Source organism: Sorghum bicolor, chromosome 8 (genome assembly GCF_000003195.3).
Source record: "Sorghum bicolor cultivar BTx623 chromosome 8, Sorghum_bicolor_NCBIv3, whole genome shotgun sequence".
Lineage (NCBI taxonomy): Eukaryota > Viridiplantae > Streptophyta > Magnoliopsida > Poales > Poaceae > Sorghum > Sorghum bicolor.
Window position 1 is genome coordinate 55,539,014 of NC_012877.2, and position 26,660 is coordinate 55,565,673.

The following is a 26,660-nucleotide window of genomic DNA, read 5'->3' on the forward strand; positions in this document are numbered from 1 at the left end:
TTTGAGTTGTCTTGATTGGTATTAAAAGGCAACTTCAAGAATGCTGCATTATTCTTGCTGTAGACTGTAGACATTTCAAGCAAATATTACTGTCTCAAACTTGTTTCCTTTACTAATACTGAGAAACTTTTCTACCCTCGTATAATCATCCTATATAATTAGCACTGCAAAATGATCGTCTCAACCTACTTTACAAGGAGCCTCTGCTGTAGGATCCATGGGATAATAGTTAATACATTTGTTGCTCAGTTGCCACTGCGCCTCCAAAACTGTGCCTTTTCTACATCAGACATGATTATTGGAGGCATATCAAGTAGCATAAGCTGGAAAATCATGTAGCCCATCCTGATCAGGGATGATGGATATCTGCGCTTCTTTTGGAAGCGAGTCATCCACCACATTGGATTCTGCTTTAGCAGGCAACTCATTGCAGTGGATGGAGAGGGTTCGTTTCTCTTGCTGGAACAACCTGCAAGCAGAACAAAGATAAGTGAGCTTTTAGGTACTGCAGAGATAGAAATTACTAGGAGTGATAGCACTTACGGGTTTTTGCAAAGCATGGGACTTTGAATTGTTACAACATATTTGCAGGAAGAGATCTCCTTGATTGAACTAATCAGTACAGTAGGCTCCGAGCAGACAAATCTAACCTGTAGGACAAAACAAAGGCAGGGTGTGCACAGTCAAATGCACTGGCATGGTTGCTTTACTTCGTAGATTTATATTTTCTTTCTCACCTCTGTCTCCCGGGGAATATCTGTGAGATCACATACAGTCCCATTTTTATACAAGTGAACATGATACCTGAAACAAACCAGGAACAGAATATATTCATTCAAGACTGAGGGAGATATTTATTTCTCTTCCCACTTTCAGGAGAGTTCAGTACAGAACCTCTTAGATATATCTTTCACATGATTGTCATCATTAGCTAACTCAGAGGTGCTATTTTCGTGGTATGCAGCAGTCGCGTCATCATCGTATTCACCTAGAACAAATTCTTGGATAACCTTCAAGAAAAGAAACACAGTTTACACAGCAATGCTGTAGCACTAGCGACTTTTGATTGCACATGTGGTGATGCCAACAAAACTGAAGGTACAGTTACTACTATTCAAAGCAAAGGCAAGGTATATTCTTTTCTCCACATTGTAACTAAGTACAGAACTTGCTTCTCCATTTGAAGCTAGCAATTCTTGCACTGGAACATCCCGAGATTTGTTTGAGGTGATGGATAGACAGAATAACAAAAAATGTAACAAATTTATTCAAGGAGAAAAAACTCTAACCTTTTCATCGTCTACATGGACCTGTCTGATTTTCCCATGATAACAGAACTCATACGACCACCAACCTTCGTGCTGTGCAAAATAAATAATAATCAGTTTTTTAGGCATTGCTTACCAGGCACACATGTATATGACTGAAAATACACTGTGCATGCCCATGCATACGAAAGAATTATATGCTCACCCTGTAGAAACACTGATCCTTGAGAACCTCAAGTAACTCATCTGGCTCCTTTGGCTTAATTCTCCTTTCACTTTCTACTATAACATTAGTTGCATTTTGTGGGAGCATTGACTTCATGGTTTTAGTTTCTTCAACTGGTAGAAAGCACTTGTAACGTTTCCCCTCATGATTAGCCATTGGTACGGATTCCTGACCATTCTCCTGTTGAATACACCATAATCATCTCTAGTTAGAATAAAAGGGATCATGTTTGAAATATGCCAAGCAGTAATCTCCAGAGCAAAATTGTAAAATGGAAAATTCAAATGTGTTTTTTCCTGAAAGCGTGAAATTGACACGATGTAGCATAGACATGGTACGTTTGCATTGCCTGATTTATAGTCGACTGTCTTTCGCAGTGATGACCAACTGTGGTAAAGTCAAGAATGATTTATATTTATATATACAAGCATTCGAAAATTGCCGGTAAACTTTAAGGAGTTTCAATTACAGTTCACTAGAACTTAATACCCATACAACCAGTCGACCACACATAACCAGCAATGAAATTGAGTAAGAACAAAAGAAAGCTCTTGGTTTGTTACAAACAAGGATCGGAAGGGCAAACCCATTAGAAATCTTACTGGATGGAACGGCGAATCAACAGGATGGAATTCGACGCGGTACCTTGGCTCACGCGAACTCCGCCCAAATGTCACACCTGACGATCAACACCCAGTTAAGCTCACTTCCAGCACATATCAGTGTTGAACAAAAGAAAACCTAAGAGCAAGCAGGACTATCAAACCAGCCCTCGATCCATATGCGCATTTAAAGCCAAAGTCTTTTGAACCACACTAAATCTGGGCAAGAATTTATAGTATATGGGTACTAGCCACTAGTTACCGCCAACATCGACCTACAGCCTTTGGATTTCTGACTTGACAAGAGAAGCCATCAAGAGACATTGACGAAGTGGTGGGTTCATTGTGTTTTTTTGAGGGAGTGGGAAGGTGGGGGGTAATCAATGGTGCTGGTGAGATCCAGTGCAGCCCCACGGCGCTCACCTGAAGTGGTGAAGACCTGGTCATTTGCTACAGCACCAGCGACCAGGAGGAAGAGCAGCGCGGATACCCGGCCGGCGAAGCCCATCAGAGACGGCAGTTGGGTCTTCGCACCTCCCTTTGAGATCCCTACCGTGACAACTTCTCGTAGCGTCAGGGTATTCACGGTGAATTTGAGCCCCAGAGTCCGAAGATCAGTGCGGGCGTGCGCAGAACCTAGAATGACCTGCAAAGTTATTGTGTTTACAGGCTAGCATCAGCAGGCAATTCCATATTAAGTCATTTATAACACCTCAAAAGAGTACAATGTCATAGCTGACAGTTCAGTAAACAAATGGAAGTTCAGACGCACATATATTACAACGAAAGCAATGCAGTAATCTAATCCTAAGAGAATAGTGAAGGGGCAATCTAAAGCGGCATCCATACCACAGCACTTGGTGTGATGTACTCATGTACACTGATGCTTACTCCTAAATATAATGTATCCTAAGCTACATGGAAATGGAAAGCAACAGCAATCTGATAAGACCTTCTAATAACACGTCATAAAGTGAAAGAGCCTCCACACATCAGAGTAAGTCCCAGGTCTAGGATAGAGGCTAAATTCCATCACACACACTGGAAATTGTCTAAGAAGAATAAGACACGAAGATCCACATTGCAAAGCTTCAAAAAATAGAGCTCAACACCGGCGGAGCCAAGGCCCGGCCACCCTGGACAGCTGGCCGGGCTCCCACGGTACAGCAGAAGCGGGAGAGGAGAGGGAGGTGCGTACGCAGGGTCGCCGGCCGGTGCGCGGAGGACGGAGGCGGGAGGGGGAGCCGCCGACGCCGCCGCCGAGCCTGGGACTGCCCCTCCGTCGCTGGAGGCCGCCGAGGGGGAGCCGCCGACGCGCGGAAGATCCAATCCCTGGGACCGAGCCTGAGCGCGAGTGGGGGAAAAGGAGATCTGCGCTGAGGGACCGAGCCTGAGCGCGAGTGGGGGAAGGAGATCCGCCGCGAGAACTCTGCGCGCCGGCGCCGAGGGGAAGCCCAGATCCGGACGGCCAAGCAAACCGAAAGTGTTGAGTTTTTCTCCAGAACGCGAGCAGGCGCGTAGCGGTGTATGATCAGGCGGCGGGAAAGGAAGTAAGGATCCGGGGTGCGGTGGAGGGGAGGGAAGGGAAGCTCACCACGACGGAGATGGAGGGGGACCTGCGCCGCCGCTATTCTCGAGCGTGTCGCCGGTGGTGGTCTCTGGTCTGGGCGTCTCCCTGCTGGCTCTGATTGCTCCCGCCAAGTTTACGTCTTCGATGCATAGTTTACGTCTTCATGTGTGAGTGTTGTATAGTCAAAACACCTACGGATAGTATTGAACGCATTTATATACTCCATGTCATATATATGTATCGAATAAATCTAATTTTGAGTATTAAAATATGATATAGATATTAAAGGCTTTGTTTAGATCTAATTTTTTTTGGATTTCGATACTGTAGCACTTTTATTTTATTTGACAAACATTATCCAATCTTGAAATAACTAGGCTTAAAAGATTCGTCTCGCGATTTACAGACAAACTATACAGTTAGTTTTTATTTTTATCTATATTCAATGCTCCATGCATGTGCCACAAGATTCTATGTGACGGAGAATTTTGAAAAAAAAAAAATTTGGTTTTCAGGGTGAACTAAACAAGGCCAAAATCCGAATTCATATATGAATTATTTAAATAGGGCTGTAACTCTTTAGAGATAAACGGTATCAAGAAATATGTCTCTCATTTTCATCCCTAGTTGTGAGAGGATATGTATACGACTTCATTCCCTTTGTCATAAAAAATACCATATAATTTTATTATAAAAACAAACTATTATAAGTGTAGCTGAATTTACAATATGTTTAGTATTTATTCATCAAATAGATATGCTATAAAACTATATCATCTTACATAGCAAATTGAATTTACTAATTTGATATCATAAATTTTGATAATATTTTCTATAAATTTATACGAACTTACAACAATTCAACTTTGCTAAATTATAAGATATTCTTTATAGACGAAGAGAGTATTAAGGCCTTGTTCAGCTCCCAAAATTTTGGGGTTTTAAGCAGTGTAGCACTTTTATTTTTATTTGACAAATATTATCCAATCAAGGACTAATTAAGTTCAAAATATTTATCTCGCGATTTACAGGCAAACTGTGTAATTAGTTTTTGTTTTCATCTATATTCAATACTCCATGCATGTGCCGCAAGATTCGATGCGATGGAGAATCTTAAATTTTTTTGGAAACTAAACAAGGCACACCTTTGTGTACAGCTTGGGTGGATCCAACTCCACCAATCACATCAGATTGGCTTGATTGTGTGTCCTTGAATCACAAAACGCAAAATTGCACGGGTCGGCTCATGTCAAAGAAAATTGGTTTCTTTGATGAGGAACGAAGACAAATGCTAAGGAGGGAATTCCTATAGATATGAATGTTTTGAAGGTAACTTAGGGTTGGATTAGCTAGCACTAGTTAATACTCCCTCAATATCTAAATAGCTGACGTTCTGGGCAAGAGTGCTGTTTTTCCAAAAGCTGTCGTTCTGGAGAGCGGAGGAACATATATACCGCGACTGCCCCTGGCAATTCCATCCGTTGCCCCGCCTGACTCTTCCGCTGCCGCGCATTCAAGGCGCGCGTGCTCGCCTCGGCTCGCGCCCGCATTCATCAGCCTCCGCGCGCGCCACCGTGTGCAAGCTCGCTCGCCGCTATCTGCATTCATCTGCAGGCTCGGCCGCCATAGCTCCTGCGCACCACGGATGTCTCGCTCGCCTGCTGTCGCGCCCACCGCTCGCCGTGCGCCTCGTCGCGCTCTCGCCGCTTGCCGCGCACTCGTCACATGCTCCCAGCTCGCCACGCTCTCGCCGTTCACTCGCCTGCACGCTCGTTGCAGGACGTCGCGGCCTCATCGGAGTCCGTTGCCGTGCTGGAGGCATTTCAGCAAGCAAGCAGGCTAGGGAGCAAATGGCGTGGAGAAGAGAGAAAGCAAGTTGACACATAAAAAAGCCAGTGGCCTGGAGTACACACATAAAAAAGCCAGTGGCCTGGAGTACACGCAGCTCTAGTGTCGTTCTTCTTATTTCAGACGAGCGCGCAGGCACCAAAGAAAATAGAACTACTGCAAAACTAAGTATGCAGAATCGTGTGAAGCGAAAATGCCGGCGCTAAAGATACAAAACTGCCATAGGCAAGCGTTTTTGCCGGCGCTAAAGATGCAAAACTGCCATCGGCAAGCCTGACCATGCAAAATGAAAAAAGTGGGCCTGAGGAGGATTCGAACTGAAGACGTGCCACTGGAACAACCACCTATTAACCAATAGAACTAGTCAACTTTCTTGTACAGAGAGCAGCTGTAATCATATTTATTAGGGGTAAAGAAGGAAAACTAACCTCTAAGGGCACTCACAATGCAGACTCTATCATAGAGTCTAAAGTTATTTATTACCTCGAACAATGTAGACTTGGAGTCTAAATAAGACTTGGAGTCTTATTTTTTCTACCTATTTCTTCAATAAATATGCTGCCACATCAGCAAAATACCATAAATAATATGTAATTAAGTGTCTTGGACTCTGTGATAGAGTCTTGCATTGTGAGTGCCCTAATTAATCACTCCTTGGTTACCACAATCATGTCCTAAACGTCAGCTATTTAGATATGGAGGGAGTAGTTAGCTAAAAGTTAGCACAAATTATCTGATTTCGACTAGCTAGTTGACTCATAACTACTCCCTTCGGTTTCAAATATAATGTTTTGTGACTTATAAATTTTGGAGTAAAATATAATGCATTCTATGTTATTTCCATGCTCATATTTGCCAAAGTTGTTAAAGAAGAAACACTAATTTAAGAAAAAAAAAGACTGATTAATTGGGTTTAAATCATATGTACATGTGTCATTCCAGTATTTTTTATTATCTTTAAATTTTTAGAGTGCATTATATTATATACTCCCTCCGTACCTATAAAAGAAGTCGTTTAGGACAACGACACGGTCTTCAAAGTCTAACTTTGACTCCTTATTTTTATAAAAAATATTTATCAAAAAGTGGTATATGTATACTTTTATGAAAGTATTTTTAAGACAAATCTATTGATAAGGTTTTCACATTTCCAGATTCAACAACTCAAAAGTTAGGGAGTAAGACAGTAGTAGTTGTAGACTCACAGTAACAATTAGGGCACTCACAATGCACGACTCTATCATAGAGTCCAAGACAATTAATTGCATATTATTTATGGTATGTTGCTGATGTGGCAGCATATTTATTATTGAAGAAAGAGGTAGAAAAAATAAGACTCGAAGTCTTATTTAGACTCTAAGTCCACATTATTCGAGGAAATAAATAACTTTAGACTCTATGATAGAGTCTGCATTGTGAGTACCATTAGTCAATACATACATCTAAACAAGACCATAAACTGAAGTCGAGTACCAATATGTTTGCATTGAATTTAGAAGTCTTATGGTCCAAAGTAATTTGCTTCTCCACAGGGCTCACCAGCTCATGCTAGGCGGTCCCATGTTCTCAAACGAACAGCCGGAACAGTGTGGGTCTTTTGCTCGACTAGTGTCACTTGGTTCAAATGCAGCTGTGGTTAATTCCAGCAATAAAGTTTAGTACTAATTGATTAAAACGTAGTATCATCAAAGGGCATTTGGTCTAGTGGTATGATTCTCGCTTAGGGTGCGAGAGGTCCCGAGTTCAATTCTCGGAATGCCCCCATATTTGTTTTGATTTTTTTTTCTAATTTCCTCATCAGCGGCAATAGGCATTTCATGGTTTCCCCTCCCAACATTGAGCTCTATGAACGGCTGAAAACGAGAATTGCTCCATACTATATACTCTTTTTTTATTCTTTTTATTTCCTCATTTGCTGCAATAGGCATTGCATGGTTTCCTTTACAAAAACCTACTCTGATCTTTATTACATATAATATGAATCTTGATTAATCGAGCTCTATGAGGGATGAACAAGTAACTTACAAAAACCTATTCTGCTCTTTATCTCCTACAACTAAAAAGAACAAAGTGTGGACAATTTTTGGTGTGACATTTGTTTTGGTTCTTCCGTCTGCCTGTGCGATCCCATGACTCCGCGATGCGACAATTTCCTCGCTGCTAGGTGGGCCCTTCCCGCGCGCCGCGAGCCCATGTGATACCGTGACGCCTCCTCTCCGCAGATCACGGTGCTCCTGGGTTCCTCAATCAACGCCGTTGTCACCTCGCTTTCCCTTTCCCTTTCCCTTCCATCCAAGCATACGTCGCACACCTCTCCATATCTTCCGCCTTCCCCGTACGGCGCCCACGCCCCACCCTCACCATTGCCGGTCCCTAAGCCCCCGTCCTGTCACCCCCTGCCCCCGCACTTACCCTGTCCGCCTGTCGCCTGCTAGAGCCATCAAATGACCAAGGCAACATCAAGAAGAGCGACCTGATCGAGATCCGCGATGGCTCGCCGGAGATCTATCAAACGGTAGCGGTAGAGATTGAGATGCAACTGTGGACGGCGCCTGCATATTGATAGACCTACTGTAGCCATGTGAGATGTCGGCGATGGCCAGATGTGGGAGACCCAGGTGCGAAGCCCCGCCGCCACTCATCGATGCAAGATCTGGTACAAAGGATTGGAGGGCAACAAATTTGTGATATGCCTGTTGAATCCGCGAGATCCACAGGGGCAGAAAATGTGTTCCATGACATAGGTAAGTTCCTTTCGGCTCCCCTTTGCCTCATTCATCAATCTCCTCCTCTCCTGCGCTCACTCGTGAATCTGGTGATGATGGTGAAGTTGAAGGCAATAGGGGAGTCAAAGGGGAAATAGTGTCAGGTGAACTCCGAGTGCTGCTGATGTAATATTATCCTGCTTAAGATATCTTATGGATGAACACTGCATCATGTTCTGTGATTCAACTAAAACTTGACATCAACTTATAAGCATCCTGGTCCATTTAAAGCGAAAACTTTTAACTCTTGAAAGAAAATACTACACCCTTTGTAATTAAAAGATAAATATACAAAAATTTCAGTGCCAACAGATCTAACAATTAAAATAGATCATGTTACCGTAGTGCCTATAATCCAGAAGCTTCCCCTCTTTCCTCTCAGTTTACATCGATGTCATCTAACTGGACACCAAACAAGTGTCAGAGAACCCACCGCAGGTGCAAAAACTGAGTTGCGAAATGAGAAGACTGAAAAGCTCAGTGCAAAATTAAATCATTCAAGTATTTCCATCAGAACAAGTTTTTCCATAATACAGTGTGTTTATGAATTAGGACTGTCATGCTATGTTGCTTTACTCCATTATTGTAAAGCCATTTGATGTGTTTCCTCATACTATTTTGTGCTATCTACTGGCTAATTGAATGGTATGTTTTTTCTAATCTATTCAGTTTATCTTGAAATGAAAAAGTTCTCTCTTATCCAAACACTTGCCTCGAAACTCTAAAGATTTCCTTATTTGTTTGATTAAAGATTTTGGGTTGTCCATGCATTCCTCATAGTGCATAAAAAATAAATCATATCACCCTAATATGCCTGCTCAATTTTAATAGGTCTATAAAAAATATTTCATGTAAAATTCATAGTCATGTCTCTATCATTGATCTGAACAGTGGTGACAGAGGCCAATTGACCAAATGATTCGTGTAAAAGTCGTGGTCATATCTTTTGTTACTCATCCATCGTATTGGACTTAGCTAGATTTTTATGGTTAAAATAATTGCAGTTTAAATACCTTTTGTTCAGATTTCGTTGTGAGCTTTTGTCTGATTCTACTCCATAATTATGTAGAACACATTCCTGCAGCGCTCAGCTGTGCTCAACATCCTCACTCTGATGGTCAATAAATGCATCCAGGTGCTCAGAGATATTTAGGTAATTCAAAAGCTAATCTTGTAATTTGTTGTCTAGCTAGAGTTTGGAGTGACGGTGGTGGTTTTTGCATAATGATCTTTTCATTCTACTCTGTTTTGGGTGTCAGTGAAAGTTTATTCTTATTTGGTAGAAAATTTACTGGATTCTATAAAGTGTCGCTTTTCAATATTTTAGTGTCTACTACTAGATTAGAAGGTAGTATTTTATGACCATATACCTAATGTTTTTTTTAATGGAGTTGTCAATTACTGAAGTTGTCTGCATTACGATGGTTTCATTTCTACCTGCCCTGTCCAACTTCAGCAATTGACAGCTCCATTCAAAAAAAAACATTATATATATATAAGCCAGTTTGATATTGTTTTATTTTCTATGATTTGACAATGTAGAGATCATAAAAAGCATAGATAAAAAGCAGCTTGAACTCGTGCTAGATTTTTCAGCGATGATGATGATGCTATCCTGATTTCAAAGCAGTACATAACCTTATTAGTTAGTGCTTGCAACGTTGTAGTATTATTCGGCTACTTTTTAGGATTAGTTTGTTAAGTACAAAGTGTATGAGTCTTTGATCGCTAAGATATGTGGAAACCCATTGTGAAATTAGCTTCTCCTTTCTTTCATTGTTTATGCATGGAAAATATTTGGCTCATGGAATCTTATGTTTCTGTATTGGCGTTTTTTTCTCTATATGTGAATACATATCACTTATTGATTCTATTAAGACAGTATCAGTTAACATAATACAAGTTCTCTCGTATATCTTTAACAATACATGCCTATTTAATATTCATTCCAAGTGATGGTTCTGTTATCATTTCCAATTTCTCCATCCCTTTTTATCTGCTTAAATTTACTGGAGTACTCTAAGTAAGCTTGATCCAAGTACATGCAGCACCCTAAGGATTTATCTCCTCGATTCCCTAACAAGATGAGAGGTCAGTTGGCTATAGTTTTTATATTAATTTTTGTTTGCTCTGCTTATTAAGTTTTGGATTCAACTATATTTGCATTCCAGCCACAGACATGAGTGGATATTAAACCAAAGAAAATTAAGCTGAGGTCAAGCAGGTATACTTGCAATACTATGCTTGACACTAGCAGCTGCAATAGTGCAGGTATTGGAGCAATACTACTGTTTTTTCCAGATAAGATTTAGCCTCATGTTTTGTACTAAAAAGCAACATGCTTATATTCTCAAAAGAATTTAACCAAGAAACAGCCACACAGATGGCTTGAACGACGCGAGTATGCAGTAAATCCACATGGTTTATTCACTTTGTAGCTGATTACACTTTTTATAATTTTAAAATTATATATGACTTTTGTTCCTAAATAATTACTCTTTCAGAATGCATCGAATTAAACAGTACTTGGTTAACTGCACTCTTGCTGATTTAGTTAATTCAATTTTGTACTTTTGTTTTTTCAGGTGCAGCACTAATATGGAAATAGCATCTGAAACCGTGATGCCATCTTCAATGGTGATTTGTGCCATGGTTTCAAGACGCTGCACACCTCCTAATCCAAAGGTCTCGGCTTGATCTTGGCAACCTTGGCAATTTGTTTCTTCCTCCATGTGCACTCCATTATTTTTTCAAGAGTAAAATCTCTTCCTAATTACATTTCAAGATTAATATTAAGATATCGCTGCAATACTAAATTATGGGTCACTATATATTTGTCCTCTTAAGGTAAACCCTCTCTCTTCTTACAATTAGATCTTTTCTATTGTATATTTGATCTAAATATTAAATCCAGACTAGTTAGCATGTTAGTGACCCGTGTTGGACCTTATAAGGCACCATTGAAATTATAGAAGTATTTTAGTATTTCTCGGCATTAATTTTGTTAGTATTTGTTATAGATCATACATTTCCTTAGCATTTGTAGAGGAATTGGTTTTTGATAAAAAGAGTAACATATATGATGCTTATAGGTCATTTTACAACTCTTCGAATGAATTTTAGCATGTCTTGTTTCAAATCTGTTGCACAAGCTCTCCCTACATATGTCATGATCGTGTTCAAACTTCCATTGACCTTGTGCGATGACCTGATGAAGAGCATTGTCTTTTGGTGGGGAGCTAAAAATGGCAAGTAGGAGATCCAATCAATACCATGGGAACAAATCATACTTCCTAAGAGCTCTGGAGCTTTGGGTTTCAAGGATTTAAGACTTTTCAATCACGCTTTACTTGCTAGACAAGCACAGAGGCTGGTGGCCTTCCCATATAGTCTATGTGCGCATCTTTTGAAAGCTAAATATTTCTCTCATGTAACTTGTTAATGTTCCAGCAGCTGAAAGATACCAAACATGGAGATGAATTGGATATGGCTTGGAGATAAACATGGTGTGCTGTACAAAATTGGTGATGTGAGAAGTACAAGGATATGGAGGGACAACTTGATTCCTCAGGGAAAACCTGAGACCAATAGGTAGTACCTCTGTTTGTCGTCGTCCTCGATGGATGCATCGGTTAAATGATTCTTAAGGAGTGATCGGAAGTGTTCCCAAGTAAAGAAATTATGCAATTAAGTGTCAAATACTTTAGTTTCTTTAGCTAGACGTTGTAAACATTATGTGACTTGGTGAGGACAAGTGTCTGCATGTGCTTCGTCCTTACATCATGCCGATTGTAATTCGTTGATAGCTAGCTAATAAAGCTTCTCTCTCTGGTTGAAAAACTCTTTGGATGAAACTGTAGCTAGAAGATTTGCGATGTTACTGAAACTTGAAGATCAAGCATCCTGGTAAAAGACAACATGAGTGCATTGCATGGCATTATGAGGCATTATGAGACTGGTGGATATCTTTTCCCATTGTAACATATATGTTACCCGGTGAATATCTTTTCCCATTGTAACACATAGGAATCATGTTGCCTATCGTTCACATGCCTTTTCTAGAGGTGTGCATGGTGACTGACCATATTACGTAAAGGTATATACAATAGAGTTTGTAAGCCTATGATGTTGTGCTCTCTATGATTATATAAATTTTATGAATTTTGTTTTTTAGATTAAATATCACTTTAATATTAATATCTAATTTTTATATTATTGTTATCTTATCATGTGATCCGTGTGTTTTTAATATAAAATATTAGTTATCCCGTAGCAACGCACGGACACACTACCTATATATATATATATATATATATATATATATATATATATATATATATATATATATATATATATATATATATATATATGAACGTAAGTCCAGTATCTACAACAAACCATCCTTATTTTTTCAAAAGAACTAAGAACAGAACACGCATTGTGGGATAACAATAACATCCGGTATCTCTAATCACGGATTCAGTAAAAAGATCTTCTACATCTCTACCCACAAATCTACATGTAGATATCCATTTCTATACATTTGCAGGCAGACCCTTATTGCATCCTTTAGAACTCAAAGTGCAAATGCACATCATCATGGTGAACCATCATGCCTTATTTCCAGCCGTAGATGCCAATGACAACGACACAAACTCACACCATCATGTTTCCGGAATCCTATCAAGCATTTCCTTGGACGGCCTTGTAGCATTTGAGGCTGCAGAGGGGGAGGTTCAGCTTGGAGTGCCTGTACTTGTAGTCATTCGTGCACGATGGCCCAGCACATTTCTCCCGAGGAGGAGGGTAGCTGCTCGTTGCCACAAAGAAATTAGTAGATGAGATGCCGTAAAGTCATGGCTTCAGCACAATTTTGGGGGACAACCATGCAAAGGATGTGGGATGTGAGGATGACCTGTGAGGCTTGGAGTTGAAGATGCTGGGGAGGCCTACTGCATGTGGAAATGAAATAACGGTTCCGGTGGGCCCCATGACCCAGCGGACCGAGTTTGCTGCAATGTTTTGTGCTCTGGTAGCTCGCTCCTGTATTAAGAAAATGATTTGCTCAGCAAGGTGCTACTGCTAGTATTGATAGAACACCAATGGGCACAACAGGGCAAGACCAAATGATGCATCGAACCTTCTCTTCTCGCTCCTTTTGCTTCCTCTCTTCTTTCTTCTTGTCAGAGTCCATGCCCAATATTTTCCTTATAGCTTCCGCCTGCAGAGATCAAACATAGCTGATGACTCATGGGAAGCGAAACATGTCAATATTGATTGAGAAGGAGATAAAAGATTTTTCTCCTACCTCACTTTCTTTAGTGGCCTTTTCCACTTGCATCCTGCGTCGCTGAGCAGCTTCAGCTTTCTTTGCAAGCATTTCCTCTTCAGAAAGCTTGTCCTTCTTGCCTGGTCCAACAGAAATATGTTTCAAATGCATTTAGTAGAATGACAAAGTTTGATGTTTTAATCAAATTGAACTGCACAAAACAACGGCAAAGGATAGTATGTACTTCTTGAAGGAGCTGGAGGTAGACCATCAGGGAACTCAACAGTACTGCTGCTGCTGCCATCCATCCATGATTGAAGGGCACGGCGACGTGTTGTGAGAGGTTCACTTCTAACATTGACAGGTGACTCAATCGCTGTTTTTTGTTCGGTGTCTTCGACGTCAGGCTCACTGTCTGAGGTTGGTTCTTCTTCAGTATTATCATCATCAGCTGATTCTCTAGATCTTTTCTTGCCAGACCGGGAAGTAACAAAATCATTATCAGCCCCATACACCTTGCTCCTATTTTTCCCTTTCTTCGAGGCACTCTTCTTAGAGTTATTTCCTTTGCTCTTAGGCTCACGAGTACCATCCCAATCTTCAGGAGTTCCAAGATTGCTTGTATCATAGTCCTCATCAAATTCATTGTCCACAGATTTCTTAGCAAGCCTTCTGCTCTTCCGGACAGGATCTGAAGAAGGTTCTCTCTGAACTTTGCCTGCTTGCTCCTGCACCATTGTTTCTTCAATTGACCTCTCCTTTCGGGCTTTCTTGTCTCGTGAAGAAGTTGACCTGTCAGAATCTTTTGCGCCTTCGTTCTGCAAGCAGTTCACCCTTTCGAATCAGTTGCCAATTGTGTATAGCAATCTTGAATTAAACAAAGTAAGATATTTGCAAAGGACACATATTCTTGCTATAAGCCTAGATAGAATGTTGAGACAAATATCTGCAAGTCTGTCTTTGTGTTAGCAAAATCAGCTAGTTTTCCATTTGATTTCAAAAAAGGTGGCTAGTCCTCTCCAAGAACTAAATTATGTGGCGATTTGGTGCAAATGCAAGCACAATACAAGATGAAAACACAATTCGAAGCACTCACCAGATGGCCATGCTTTTGCTGGTGCCGCGAATCTACAGGCCGTGGAGGCTTCGAAGGCGACGTATCAGGGTTCGGTTTCGGTAACACGTTACGAATCTTGAGCTTCACCTTCCCCAGCTTCTCGCCGGCCGGCGACGAACCACGGTTCCCCTCAGGGGCATGCGCACCATGGCCGCTACCCTCGCTCTTCCTTGAGCCACCGGCCGCGGCCTCGGAACGCAGCCGGATGCTGCCCTTGGTCGCACGCTCCGGCGACGGAGCGTTCAGCAGGAACTCACGCCTACTACGGTTGCCCCCGTCGGGGCCGGTGGCGTTCTCGTCCGAAGTCACCAGCAGCTTCCTCGGGCCGGTCCTGGACGACGCCGACGGCGACGGAGGGGAGGCGTTGTTGTCCCGCTGCTCCGCGGCAGGGCCGCCGCCCTCCGGCCTCGGCCGCCTCCCCGCGCTGCTCCGCCGCCTCTTCATGTGTGCCGCGTCGAATCCGGAGCCCTCGCCGCCTTCCATCTGACCGGAATCTGGACGCGAGGGGAAAGGGGAGAGAGACCGCGAGTTCGTTGGCCTTGCAATCAAATTCGTCGAAGGAAAATACTGCAGAGCGTGTAGAATGGAACCCGGAATTGGAAAGAGACGAACCTGAGACGAGTAGGGGGCACGGAAGGGCCCGAGACGCTCCGACGAGGGCTACGTGGCCTCTGCCGCCGACGCCGGTGGAGGAGGTCCGAGAAGAGGGGCGTTTGGATTCGTACGGCGGAGTTGGGGACGGTGACGGAGGGGGCAGAATGTAATTTTCAGTGCATTTTGACTTTAATACCTGTGATTATAGAAATTTCATAAACAGCCATTGCACTTTCTTAACACATAAGATTTTTTTTTCCAATAAACAGTTAAGAAGCTGACATGTAATGAAAGGAGAGATATTTATAGAGAAAATGAACTTTCAATAAGCTATTCAAAAAGTTAATTAGTTACTACCTCCATCCCAAATTGTAGATCATTCTAAGAATCTTGGAGGGTCAAACTTTTCTAAGTTTGACCAAAATTTATATTATAAGAGTAGAAGAGTGCATTCTAGATTGTTATCATAATATTTTGAGATGTTCTATGATGCATTCTAGATTTTTCAAAGTATTCATGTTTCATATATATTGTATTTTGCAATGGTGTATAGTACCAATGAGATATTCTCTAGTGTATTTTGGGTTGTTAATTCAGTAAATATGATGTTCCAGAAGACCACAACCATGATGTGTTTTGAACTGTTCACACAATACACATTGAAATATCCATGTTGTATTTTAGCTTGTTCATGTAGTACTCATGTGTGGTGATCGATGGATATTTCAATTGTTTTGATGGTACCTATTTGATGTTCTCTTTTTTTACAACTAGACATGACTAGTTCACTTGAACGTAGAATTTTATTTTCTAAAATTTACAGTATTATTGTCCTAAATTTAGAGCATTTTTCTTGCGATGATGACAGAACATTGTTTCTATTGATGCTACACTAGAATATTGCCTTGCTTAATAGAAAGAAAATGCTCTATCTCTATGATAAGAATGTTCAATAACGAAATATTGTCAAAATATACTCAAGTGAGATTTTGTTTGAAGGTTTCACTGTAATTAGAATTTAATTTAGATGCTTGATTTGTTAACTACAACTTCTTAAGTTCTAAAAATATTTAGGACAACCATGATGTCAACAAATTTTTCACTCCTCTAGAGTTGCATATATCCATGCATGCAGGATCTCTTGGGGGAATGATTCCTATTTGGAGAAGTATTATTCTTAGATCTAAGTTTTACGCAGTTGGTCTAAACATGATCAAGTTTTCTATCCATGTTGCCGTCAGTCAACAATCAGTTCTTCGTGATGGTTGAAGGAATGAAGAGGAGGAATGAAAAAAAAGAAAACGAAATCAAGAAAAACAAGGCACTGCAACATTACAACCAGAACGCTTGCACACTAACTACATCTTCTTCCTGGATATCCATGGATACACAAGTTTGTTGCATCACTGAAGCTTCTCTGATGTGTGGAGAGTTAATTAATTATAATGTGGCGGCGGTATATATTGTTGTTGTTGTTGTTGCCTAGCAGCTAGCTAGCACATGCACAGCTATGGAGATGACCGGACGATAGATATGTGTGGCCGGCCGGTCGATCTAGCGCAAGCCGGCGGCGGTGGCGATGGCGAGGCAGTTGCTGGAGAGCTTGGCGAGCTCGGCGTCGTGCTTGGACATGACCGGCGTGAGCTGCTTGCGCTCCTCGAACCCCTGGTCGCAGGTGTCGACGTCGGTGCGCACGGTGTCGAGCATGGTGCCCGTGGTGTCGCGGTCGCCGCCGGCGAGCGCCTTCTGGGCCTGGTCGAGGCTGTAGGCGATGTCGTCGAAGGACTCGACGCAGTCCTGCAGCGGGTTGCGCGCCAGCGGCTGCGTCTTGGGGTCCTTCGCGAGCGCGCCCGCCGCGGCCTTGGCCTCGGCGGCCTTGGCGCGCACGGCGGACATGGCCAGCCGCAGCACGCCGGCGCCGTCCAGCCGCTTCCCGGCGGGCAGCTGCGGCTGCGGCTGCTTCGTGATGGCCGACGTGCACAGGTCAGGGTAGTCCGTCTTCACGCACAGGCTCCGCACGATGTCGGCGCCAGGCGCGATCGGGATCGCCGTCGGCTTCGGCGGCGCCGGCTTCGGCTTGGGCTTCGCCTTCGCCTTCGCCTTGGCCGGCGCCCCTGGCTTGCTGTGACCCTTCGGAACGCAGACGGCGACCGCCGGTGGCGCCACCGCGGCGGCGAGGAGGAGGGTGAGGAGAATGCAGGCGAGGAACAGCGGCGGCGGCGGCGACGGCGGCGTCATGGCGAAGGAGAGAGGGGGAGAAATGGAGGTTGGAGTTTGATTAGGGTCGGGTGTAAATAGGAGACGTGGTCAATTAATAATTGGTTTATATTAATTAATTCTGTTTGTTTGGTTAATGATTTATTTGAATGTGAGGGAAAGGAGGGGATTGGCTGGCTGCATTTTCCCGGGAAAAGTGGCAGCAATGGTAGCCAGCAGTGAGGCTTCTGGTGAGAAAATAGCAGGGGCAAAAAATAGCAAATGATCAGTGGTGATGATTAGTTGCTATCTGTTTCTGAGTTTGGATTTCTGAAATACAGTAGAAAATAATTGCAATGGAGGGGGAAAATACAGTGAAACCAAATGAACTAGAATATGATTATTGATGACCAATCTATGGAATGAATGAATTGATTTGGATTTTTTTTATTTTTTGATGAGTTGAGGAAATCGGGTAGGTTTATAAGTTTATTTGCCACACGGAGCCTTGAAGCTTTTAATGTAAACTTTGTAGGATAGCATCTTTGTACGTTGTAATCCTAAGAGTAACTCCAACACATATGTTATACATGTAGAGTAACTCCAACAGTTTGGTTATTACTATTGTAGAGGCTATTTTAGAACTTGTATATGAGAAAAATAGGCTCCAACCAATGTGCTATTTGATTTTGTAAAATAGAAAGTTGGTTACGCCTTGATTTTCGGTAGCCATATATAGTTAATCACTGGCACTAGCTATCTGATAGCAAGGCTGTTGTGGACCTCTTCTTTTTTAATAAGTTATCTATTTTATAAAATGGCTAAACAATAGAATTTGACTACTAATTTTAGCCAAGCTCTTGGAGTTTCTCTAGGCTATTTTTATATTTTTAAAGCAAAAATTAAAGTCCAACATGTGTCTTATCTGGTTTGCCAAAATAGCAAGTTTGCTATCCCTAAACTTTCGCTTGTCATAGATACATGTCGTCTTCACTGGCTATCCTATTCACAGGATATTGTGAAACTCTATATTTTGAGTGAATTTTTTATTTTACACAATGGCTAAATCTTGTAATTTAGAATATAAATTTACTTAGTCTTGGTGATGCTCTAACCACACAAAGCGAAAAGTTTGATGCATTGAATTGGGTGTTTAGAACAAAAGGATAGCATAATCCATAATAGTACACTTTTTTTTTACACTTCTCCTATATTTTATATGTAGGTGCCTACATTTAAAGATGATTTCAGGCATGCAATACTCTTGTACCAACTAAGTATACGAGAATTGTTACTTTTATAATTTGTTATTTATATTTTTTATCAATAATATATCAAAATTGTGTGCTTGTATAACTATATAAATAATTGTTAATAATTATGATTGTCTTTGCGCCAATACAAATTAGATTTTGTTGGGTTTAGAGTTTTGTCTAACGACTTTTTCTTATTCTCAGGACCAAAAATTGCAGATTATGCCTACATAAATTGCAACTAACTAAAACTGCAATTTTAATATAAATATATACAATAACCATCGTTCGAAAGAAAGCTAAAATTCAAGCACATAAGTTTTAGCAAGTCTCGTTATTTTATTTATTATTGTTTGTTTGGTTACACTCTAGTCTATCTCAATCTATGTTGGCTTGGTAATTTTTCAATTCCAACTCCTTCCAAACCATGTAGATTGACGTTGATTGGAGTGCAACCAAATAATCATTTAGGGAGTGTTTGGTTTGTAGAATGAAGTGATCCATTATCATCTCACTCTACTTTTTTGTTTGTTTTGTGGAATAGAATGTGTCGATCTATCACCACCTCATTCCTCACAAGTTGCATTCTGTCTAGAATGAGTTGATTTCCTAAACCAAGCACTACGAGTTTTAATCCAATCCGGATGTACATGCTCCAATAAATTCTTATTATGCTAACCCCAATGGGTAGTAGAGTATATGCACATTAACCGTTCTACTCTCATAATTCAGTATGAAAAAGGTCAGGAATGCTATACAGAGAATATTTGTGGTGGCTTGGTATCTAAACTTGGATTCAATTATAACCATATTTGCAGTGATGGGCAGGGTATCTAACTGAATAGTTTCTTACTTAACTGTGTTTCACAAGAGAGAGAGAGAGAGAGAGAGAGAGAGAGAGAGAGAGAGAGGAGAAGAAGAAGAATTTGCTTATTCGGTTTTAGTGTTAGTCAGAATCACACTCAAGGCTCAGAAAAAGGCTCAGATTCTTTCAACTTCTGTTGTGCTAACTTCAGTTGACATCTTATCCTTTTCTGGACCTCAACAAATTTGTTGAAGAGTTCTTTTATATGTTGAAGACTTGTGTCTTCCATACAAGGAAATATAATCAGCTATTTGTGTAGTTTGTGTTTGTCGCACATCTTTGGGCCTGTTTGATTCCCCTTGTTAAATTTAGCCAGTTGAACTTTAATCACTTTAGTAGTTAAACTTCTAAACACACTGATTAAAAAAACTAAAATAGCGTAGTCCCTTTAGTCATTCAAGAGTAGCTAAATAGTTTTAGATGACTAAAATTTAGCAAGAAAAACCAAACAGATCCTTTATGTATGTTGTAGTGATTAAAATTGATCTCACTTACGAAGCTTCACGATTCCTTTCGCAGGATCTACTCAAGCTGGACAAGTTTGGTTCTCGGACTAGCACACACTGCCTCACCTCAGCAGCCTGCGCAAGCTTACCATGCCAGCGCTAGCGAGCCAAATTCACTTGCTTGCAGAAGCAAGCAAAAACTCACTAGATCAGGTCAATCTCACCCAGCAACCAAACGACTGTGTCCCTCTCATTTCTAACTCAACAAGGCTATACAATACTCATCAAGAGAATCAAACATATCCTAGATTTTGCGCAATTGTATGTGTTTATTATCCATTATCCTTATCCATTGATAATTTGCAGGGCAAAAAAGAACCTATCATGGGTCCACTGTTGGCTGATTTTTTGGCAGGTGCTGATGCTAATGCTGAATTGTTGTGAGAGTGTTTTCTCTTCCATGGTTGAAAAGTAGTGCTTATATTTTAGGCTTCTTTGCACGAAAACTTCTGAAGAAGATAGTGAACTATATTCCTGACCACGGCAAAATGGATGGAAGAATTATTCAGGAACTGGTTTTTTTCTTAAAAAATATTTCAGCTGATGAACTTTTTTTTTCCTTTCTAATATGAGACAGTGAGCATGCTACATTTGTGTCCCACCTTTTTACATAGGCTGTAACTTTAGTTTCTAAAATAAAGCTTCCTTTATCTAAAAAAAAGATAAAATGTTTGAGATCATACTATGATATGGCGTTTGTCAAAGAGCTAATCGATTAGAACTTCATTTCTTCAAATGGGACATGTAGGTTACTGAAACAAACATAAAAAGATAATGTCAAGAACTAGGTTGCTGAAATGAATAGTGTCCAGAACCAGAGTTTTACATGCGATGCTTGTTTTTCTAGTTGTATTTGCATTGCAATTAAAAGGAACTTCAAAGTAAAAGTATGGTGAGGACTTAAATGACTGTTGGTGCTTGTTTTTCTAGTTGTATTTGCATTGCAATTAAAAGGAGCTTTCAAAGTAAAGGTATGGTGAGGACTTAAATGACTGTTTCTACAACAGGACATGAACTATCGTAACTGACAGATACTCCATTGCCGCTGAGACAAACAATTCAGCTACGAACCCGTCATGAGGCCAACTCCACCAAAGCAGAGCTTGTTTTTTTTATGCAAACAGGAAATGAGTGAAATTTTCGAAATAGCAATGACAAAACTACAGTTGAAATGCACTGCACAAGTAGCTTCTAAGATGAGGTAATAATAAAAAACATAATTAATTGGTGCTGCCCAGGTTCGAACTGCAGACCTTTACACCACAGCGCCACTGTGACAGTAATTAACTCAGCTAGTTACAGAAACATCGGACTTTGCATTAACCACTTAACAAGGAACCAAGATGACAGGAGAAAGAAGACAGTGCATCCACTAAAAGATACAGTTACACATTTGCGGCATCAGAGAGGACAGCTGAGGGGGTTAGATTTTATTAACTTCGTGCTACTGTTGGCTGTTAATGTTGTTCTACATCAGCTATAACTATAACAAGCAACGATTAAACAGATCAAATATGTGCTATACAGGTGGGGAGATCAATGAGTATACAAATTGAATTCTGCGCATGGCTGAGACTAAGAGGAGCAGAGCTCCTGCCATTACGTTAAAAAAAGAGAGAGAGACTAAGAGGAGCAAATGCTTCTATCCTAAGTGTATCTTGTATTGAGCAAATGCTTCTATCCTAAGTGTACCTTGTATTGAACCTAAATGTCACAACATAACTTAATATCATCATAAGGGTATTGCAGATCCAACAAGCACCACCAGCCAAGTAGGCGCCTGCAGTTTTCCTGGCTGTGTTGGGGAACATCCTGCCTCATCTACTATCTGCAAGATGTGATGTAAAATTTTATTAGGACTGATTAATATTTTATGTTTGGACATTAATAGTAGTAGTTTCCATTTTAGGTAATAGCAAAACTGAAAATCAGGGATGCAAATATCTTGCCAGAGTATAAGAATCCCTTGTCAACTAAAGTTCAAATACTTTTGATCCCGGATTTCTTAATAAAGTAAAAGCATAGATACAAAAATCAATACTTACACTGCCTGAACTTGATAAAGGGGATCAAACATGAATAGTTCCCTCTGCTCATCTGTTGGATTTGTTAACCACCGACAGAACATCCATGCTGCCCCAGCGACTGATGACACAGACAGAATCGCCAAGAAGCCAAAATGGGAGACATCGTTCGCAATTATAGCCATAGCAAGCATGACTAACTCTGCAAGGCTTGCAATTGAAACCTCCATTCCTCCAATTAGATTTGCTTTTGAAGCAGGAACACCTGTCTGGACGATTTGAGTCCCCACAACATCATAAGACATGTGCCCCAACCGAGACAATGCCTGCAGATTAACACAGAATATATAGGATTACTCTGAGCGTTCAACTAAGTTCTATTGAAAGGGGAAATATGAAGTGAAGATTTCAGTCTTACAATGGATGCTAGGAATATAAGTAGAGGTGTCCTTTGTGAAATTGAACCAGCCCAATACACCGTGAGCGCAATTGACAAGAGTGAAGCTTGAAATATCAATCCAGCAGCTCCCGCCTGTTATAACATTAGCCGTTTGCATGAACTGTGAAAGCAATTACGGAAACAAAACCAACAAGGTAGATGTCACACCTTTAGAATTCCAACTCTTTTCACCAGGCTTGAGGAGATGAATGTTGCAACAAGGCCCATGATAGAGCACAATCCACTGAAAGCACCAACAATGGATGGACTGATACCTGTTCAAAATTGATAGATTAGTCTTGTAGAGAGCCTTTTAAGGTAGCCACACAGATTTGAACCACAGAAGTGAAACCTACCACGATGCATCAATAATGCAGTCATTATGGCACCTGGAGCAAGTGCAACATTGAAATTTAGGAACACGGTCGCTGCACTTGCAGGTAGAACTGTTTGCTGCTTATACTCATTCCAACCATGTTTGATAGCACTCAAGCTATTTTGAACTGAAGGTTAATCAGACTGTTAGACCATACAACAAAGTAAAATTAACTAGCTAATCATATCAAAGTTCCTCACCTATCCTGCGTACATCTAAAAGATCAGTACAAATAGATTCATCAGTGGCGGTTCTAGAGGAATCAAGCGCATGGCATGAAACTCTATTAATTAGTTGACCCAACATGACCTGAAATTGAAAATACCATATAGCACTGTGAGTACACTACATCTGGCTACCCTATTCAAGTTTTAGGAGTGACGATAAATGTAGTTTACCAGAACAGGGAAACTGCATATCATTAGACCACAAGCAATCTTCAAACAGGTCACGGGATGGTATCTGGACAGAAGAAGGCCAAAAACAGAAGCACCAACTGTCTGCAATAATCCCAAAAAAGGTTCTTATGTCCACTCAAAACAGGATATTGTGTTCAGCTATTTGCAACCAACAAATAGAAAATAAGATTGATCAATGATCAGCTTTGTTGTGTGCTGAAGTGCCAATGAAATAAGATGAATATGTGCAGGTCTAAGAGAGAAAAATTGCACCTCACAAACTAGATCAAGTCGATTGAGCACAGCATTAGCTTGAGCTAACGCAACAGGCCTGTTTGTTCCTGCTAACTTCACAGAGAAAAGAATTTTAAGGGAACAAGTTGATCAAAGACAACAACAAGCAAGTTATTCTGAAATCTCTATTTTATTTTAAGACAACAAACTTTTCCATTTGCACTGATGTAGGTTCTTAGTTCCATCTCACAAATTTATCTTGTAGGAAGGTGATATCAAATATTTGAGTCAGACAAAGCAACATTCTACAACAGTATGGGGATTAGCAACCCTACCAACACAACCCAGTCGCGCTCCATGGAAACTCCTAGCGCCAATCCTGCAAGCCTTTCGATAGCTCCAGCTGCCACTAGCGCAATGAACCAAGGTCTCAGAACCACAGCTGTTGTAGAACCATGGCTCAGGTTTCTTAGAGCATAGATGACAGTTGCAGCTGATATCAACTGAGTGGCTACCTGCAAGATCAGATTGCACAAAGAACTAGCATCAATTAAAGAACATGGAAACTTGTCCATTTTTTTCCAAACATAAGAAACAAGAGAAGAAAAAGGACATGCACCTGCACAGCATTCAATGCTGTGTACATGGGTATTCGAGGGAAATGGTCCATAAGTTTGCCAACTATTGGAGCCCCAACAAACACTGAAAGCTGGAGATCATCGATTTAATTAGACTACTGATAATAGAAGGTTTATCTTAAATTGATTACAGCAGTGTTCTTAAGGCGTCGCCTAGGCGACCCCCCAGCGCCTTGCAAAATGGTCGCCTAGGCGGGCAAGGCAGGCGCCTAGGCGTCCAAGGTGGGCGCCTAGGCGCCCAGGCGGTGGCACATTGTCATGCCTCGCCTTTACGCCTTAATAACTATGGATTACAGTGGTAAGTACCTTTGTGAAGAAACCAACAATAGCCACAGGTAATAGGTTTGGATGAAGAATTGCCAGTGCAGCAGGCCAAGCAAAATTCCACAGTTGTTCCACCAAGTTACCAAATAAGTAACTAGCATATAGAGCTGCATCAATGTTGTAAGATGTTTAAAGGATATTCAAGTTCCATGACAAAAAGATTCCAAGTTAAAAAAAAAATGAATCCATAGGGGTACAATACGGCTATTGCTCCTTCTACAAGGCCTTGAAATTTTTAATCAACTACCCATAACATGGATCCTTGTTCTTCCAAGAAATTTGCAGCATATTTGCATAACTTATACAGTGTAAGGAGTAACACAGATGCTACAATCGAGGTGATCCCCCCCATCCCCCCCTCCAAAAAAAACCTTACCATATAGTCCAGCAGGATGAGCAGGAGTGGATGCCAAAGTATGTTGCTCTCCTTCAGACAAGACCTGTATTACAAACAGAAAATTACAAAAGGACAAAAGAAACCGTTCAACAAAGAATATCTGTAAGGGAAGAAGATCCATACCGGCAACTCTTCAAAATCAGAAGGACAGGAAGCCCTATCATGCAGCGGAAAAGGACTAGAATCTAGAACATCTCCTCGAAGATTGACAACCGGAATGGAGCATACTGATGGCAGTGATGGGTGATCATCGAAAGTTTCTTCTTTATTTACAGTGCTAACATCAACCTCAACGTTTGTAACGTAACACTTCGGGACAAAACTTTGTACCCTGGCAACACATACAATATGTTAGTGATCTACTTAAATCGATGGAAATTTCAAAAGTAAAATCTAATACTAGAAAAACAGCATCATGAGCTCAACCAGCTGGACACCGAATGCTATTACAGTGTTTCTAGTCATTTAACCTCTCTTGCCCCACCGGATTCAATGCTGGCTATACCGACAGGAAAACTTATAAACACATGCAGGACAACAAAATTTAGCTTTCATTTCCATGACCATCTGGATACACCGGCCACACAATGGAAAAAGTAGCAAAAGCTACAAAGGAGCCAGAAGCCGAGCATCCACAACAAAAAAATAACCATATAAGAAACATGCTTAATGACACATTTCAACTCCTAATTCTCACATCAAGCACCCCATTGGGAAGAAGAGCCTAACCTACCAGTGTCAAGCAACCTTCCCTAATCTCAACAAGCAATCTTGCACACGATTCATCCCCAGTTCAAATCCCCAAAGCTAGCAAACTACGCCTCGTCCACCTCGCGAGCTCCAATACCCGAAAGAAAGGAACCCGTTATCAGCTCCTCGCGGTTCAATCAAAGCACACCCCAAAAGGACCCGCCGCGTTTTGCTGGCGAGAGCCGGCAGCAGCAAGCAGATAGAGACACACTCACCTGAGCGCCGCGACGCCGTGGGAGGTAGCGGGCCTCAGGCGCAGCGCCCACGCGCCAGAGAGGCGGCGGCGGCGGCGGACGAGGGACGCCTGTGGCGAGGCGAGGAGAGCGGAGTCTGCTGCGGCGGCGGCGAGCATCCCCATGGCTCCTCTGTTGTGGCGGCGGCGGCGGCGCGACTACTCATGCAGCCTTCACAGTGGCAGGGGCCGCCGGGGAGTTCAGGCTCGGCGCAAGGCTCCGGAAGCTTCTGGAAGCATGGGCCTGCACCTGCCGCAGCCTTATCTTGATGATGAGGCGGAGGCGCGGGGCGAGCGAGAGGCCGGAGAACCAGAGGAGAGGAGCGAGTTGAGAGCGAGGGGGCGCGCCAAGTTGCCCCAACTCCAATCCACTCTCCAGGGGAGTGGAGAGCAGGGGAAGATGGAGGAGAGAGAGATAGGAGGGGCCCTATCAGCCGTCTGATGTGGATCAGACGGATGGAGATTTTTCTAGCGTTGTGATGTTCAGATTATAGGAAAACCCACAGAAATCAGTAGAGAGAGGGAGAGAGATGCAGCTACTGTTCCGTTCTGGAACACTGCACGGGAATCTCTCTGGAATTTATAGGGCAGCAGGGAGCACATATTCTTGTGACGCTCTGAGTTGCGTTGGCTGCTGCATTATATGGCCAATGGTTTTTTTGTGACCGTAAAAAAAAAAACTACAAAGTAGACACATACAGATGCCTTGAAATTCCGTTGGGAATCTCGTCCAGTCAAAATCACCCTTTGTTGCTTTTATCCTCCGAAG

General features: G+C 41.6%; 3 protein-coding genes and 1 non-coding gene across 5 annotated transcripts; 1 reads left to right on the forward strand and 3 right to left on the reverse strand.

The window, feature by feature from the left end:
• On the reverse strand, nt 1-3,850 carry LOC110429872 (protein OS-9 homolog). 2 transcript variants are annotated; one of them, XM_021446570.1, is made up of 10 exons: nt 3,691-3,850; nt 3,295-3,525; nt 2,520-2,742; nt 2,097-2,173; nt 1,474-1,674; nt 1,290-1,361; nt 895-1,010; nt 738-804; nt 544-650; nt 1-469 (listed from the first exon to the last, which is right to left on the reverse strand). In XM_021446570.1, the coding sequence occupies exons 3-10, from the start codon at nt 2,602-2,604 to the stop codon at nt 310-312; spliced, it is 885 nt and encodes a 294-aa protein (XP_021302245.1). In that variant the 5' UTR covers nt 2,605-2,742; nt 3,295-3,525; nt 3,691-3,850; the 3' UTR covers nt 1-309. The 2 variants fall into 2 exon arrangements, with proteins under 2 accessions (XP_021302245.1, XP_021302244.1); XM_021446569.1 differs by lacking the exon at nt 3,295-3,525 and having other exon boundaries at nt 3,691-3,849.
• TRNAP-AGG lies at nt 7,205-7,276 on the forward strand. Its single transcript has one exon. It is a non-coding gene; the product is annotated as a tRNA-Pro (tRNA).
• LOC8068839 (eukaryotic translation initiation factor 5B) lies at nt 12,668-15,428 on the reverse strand. The gene is made up of 7 exons (XM_002443314.2): nt 15,278-15,428; nt 14,645-15,159; nt 13,793-14,366; nt 13,588-13,688; nt 13,420-13,500; nt 13,195-13,322; nt 12,668-13,089 (listed from the first exon to the last, which is right to left on the reverse strand). Exons 2-7 carry the CDS (start codon nt 15,146-15,148, stop codon nt 12,963-12,965), a joined length of 1,515 nt encoding a protein of 504 aa, XP_002443359.1. The 5' UTR covers nt 15,149-15,159; nt 15,278-15,428; the 3' UTR covers nt 12,668-12,962.
• LOC8068841 (solute carrier family 40 member 2, chloroplastic) lies at nt 21,481-26,451 on the reverse strand. The gene is made up of 14 exons (XM_002443316.2): nt 25,875-26,451; nt 25,033-25,240; nt 24,889-24,952; nt 24,495-24,619; nt 24,170-24,259; nt 23,886-24,065; nt 23,590-23,664; nt 23,317-23,418; nt 23,119-23,227; nt 22,899-23,045; nt 22,711-22,817; nt 22,522-22,635; nt 22,125-22,429; nt 21,481-21,907 (listed from the first exon to the last, which is right to left on the reverse strand). The coding sequence occupies exons 1-14, from the start codon at nt 26,015-26,017 to the stop codon at nt 21,904-21,906; spliced, it is 1,773 nt and encodes a 590-aa protein (XP_002443361.1). The 5' UTR covers nt 26,018-26,451; the 3' UTR covers nt 21,481-21,903.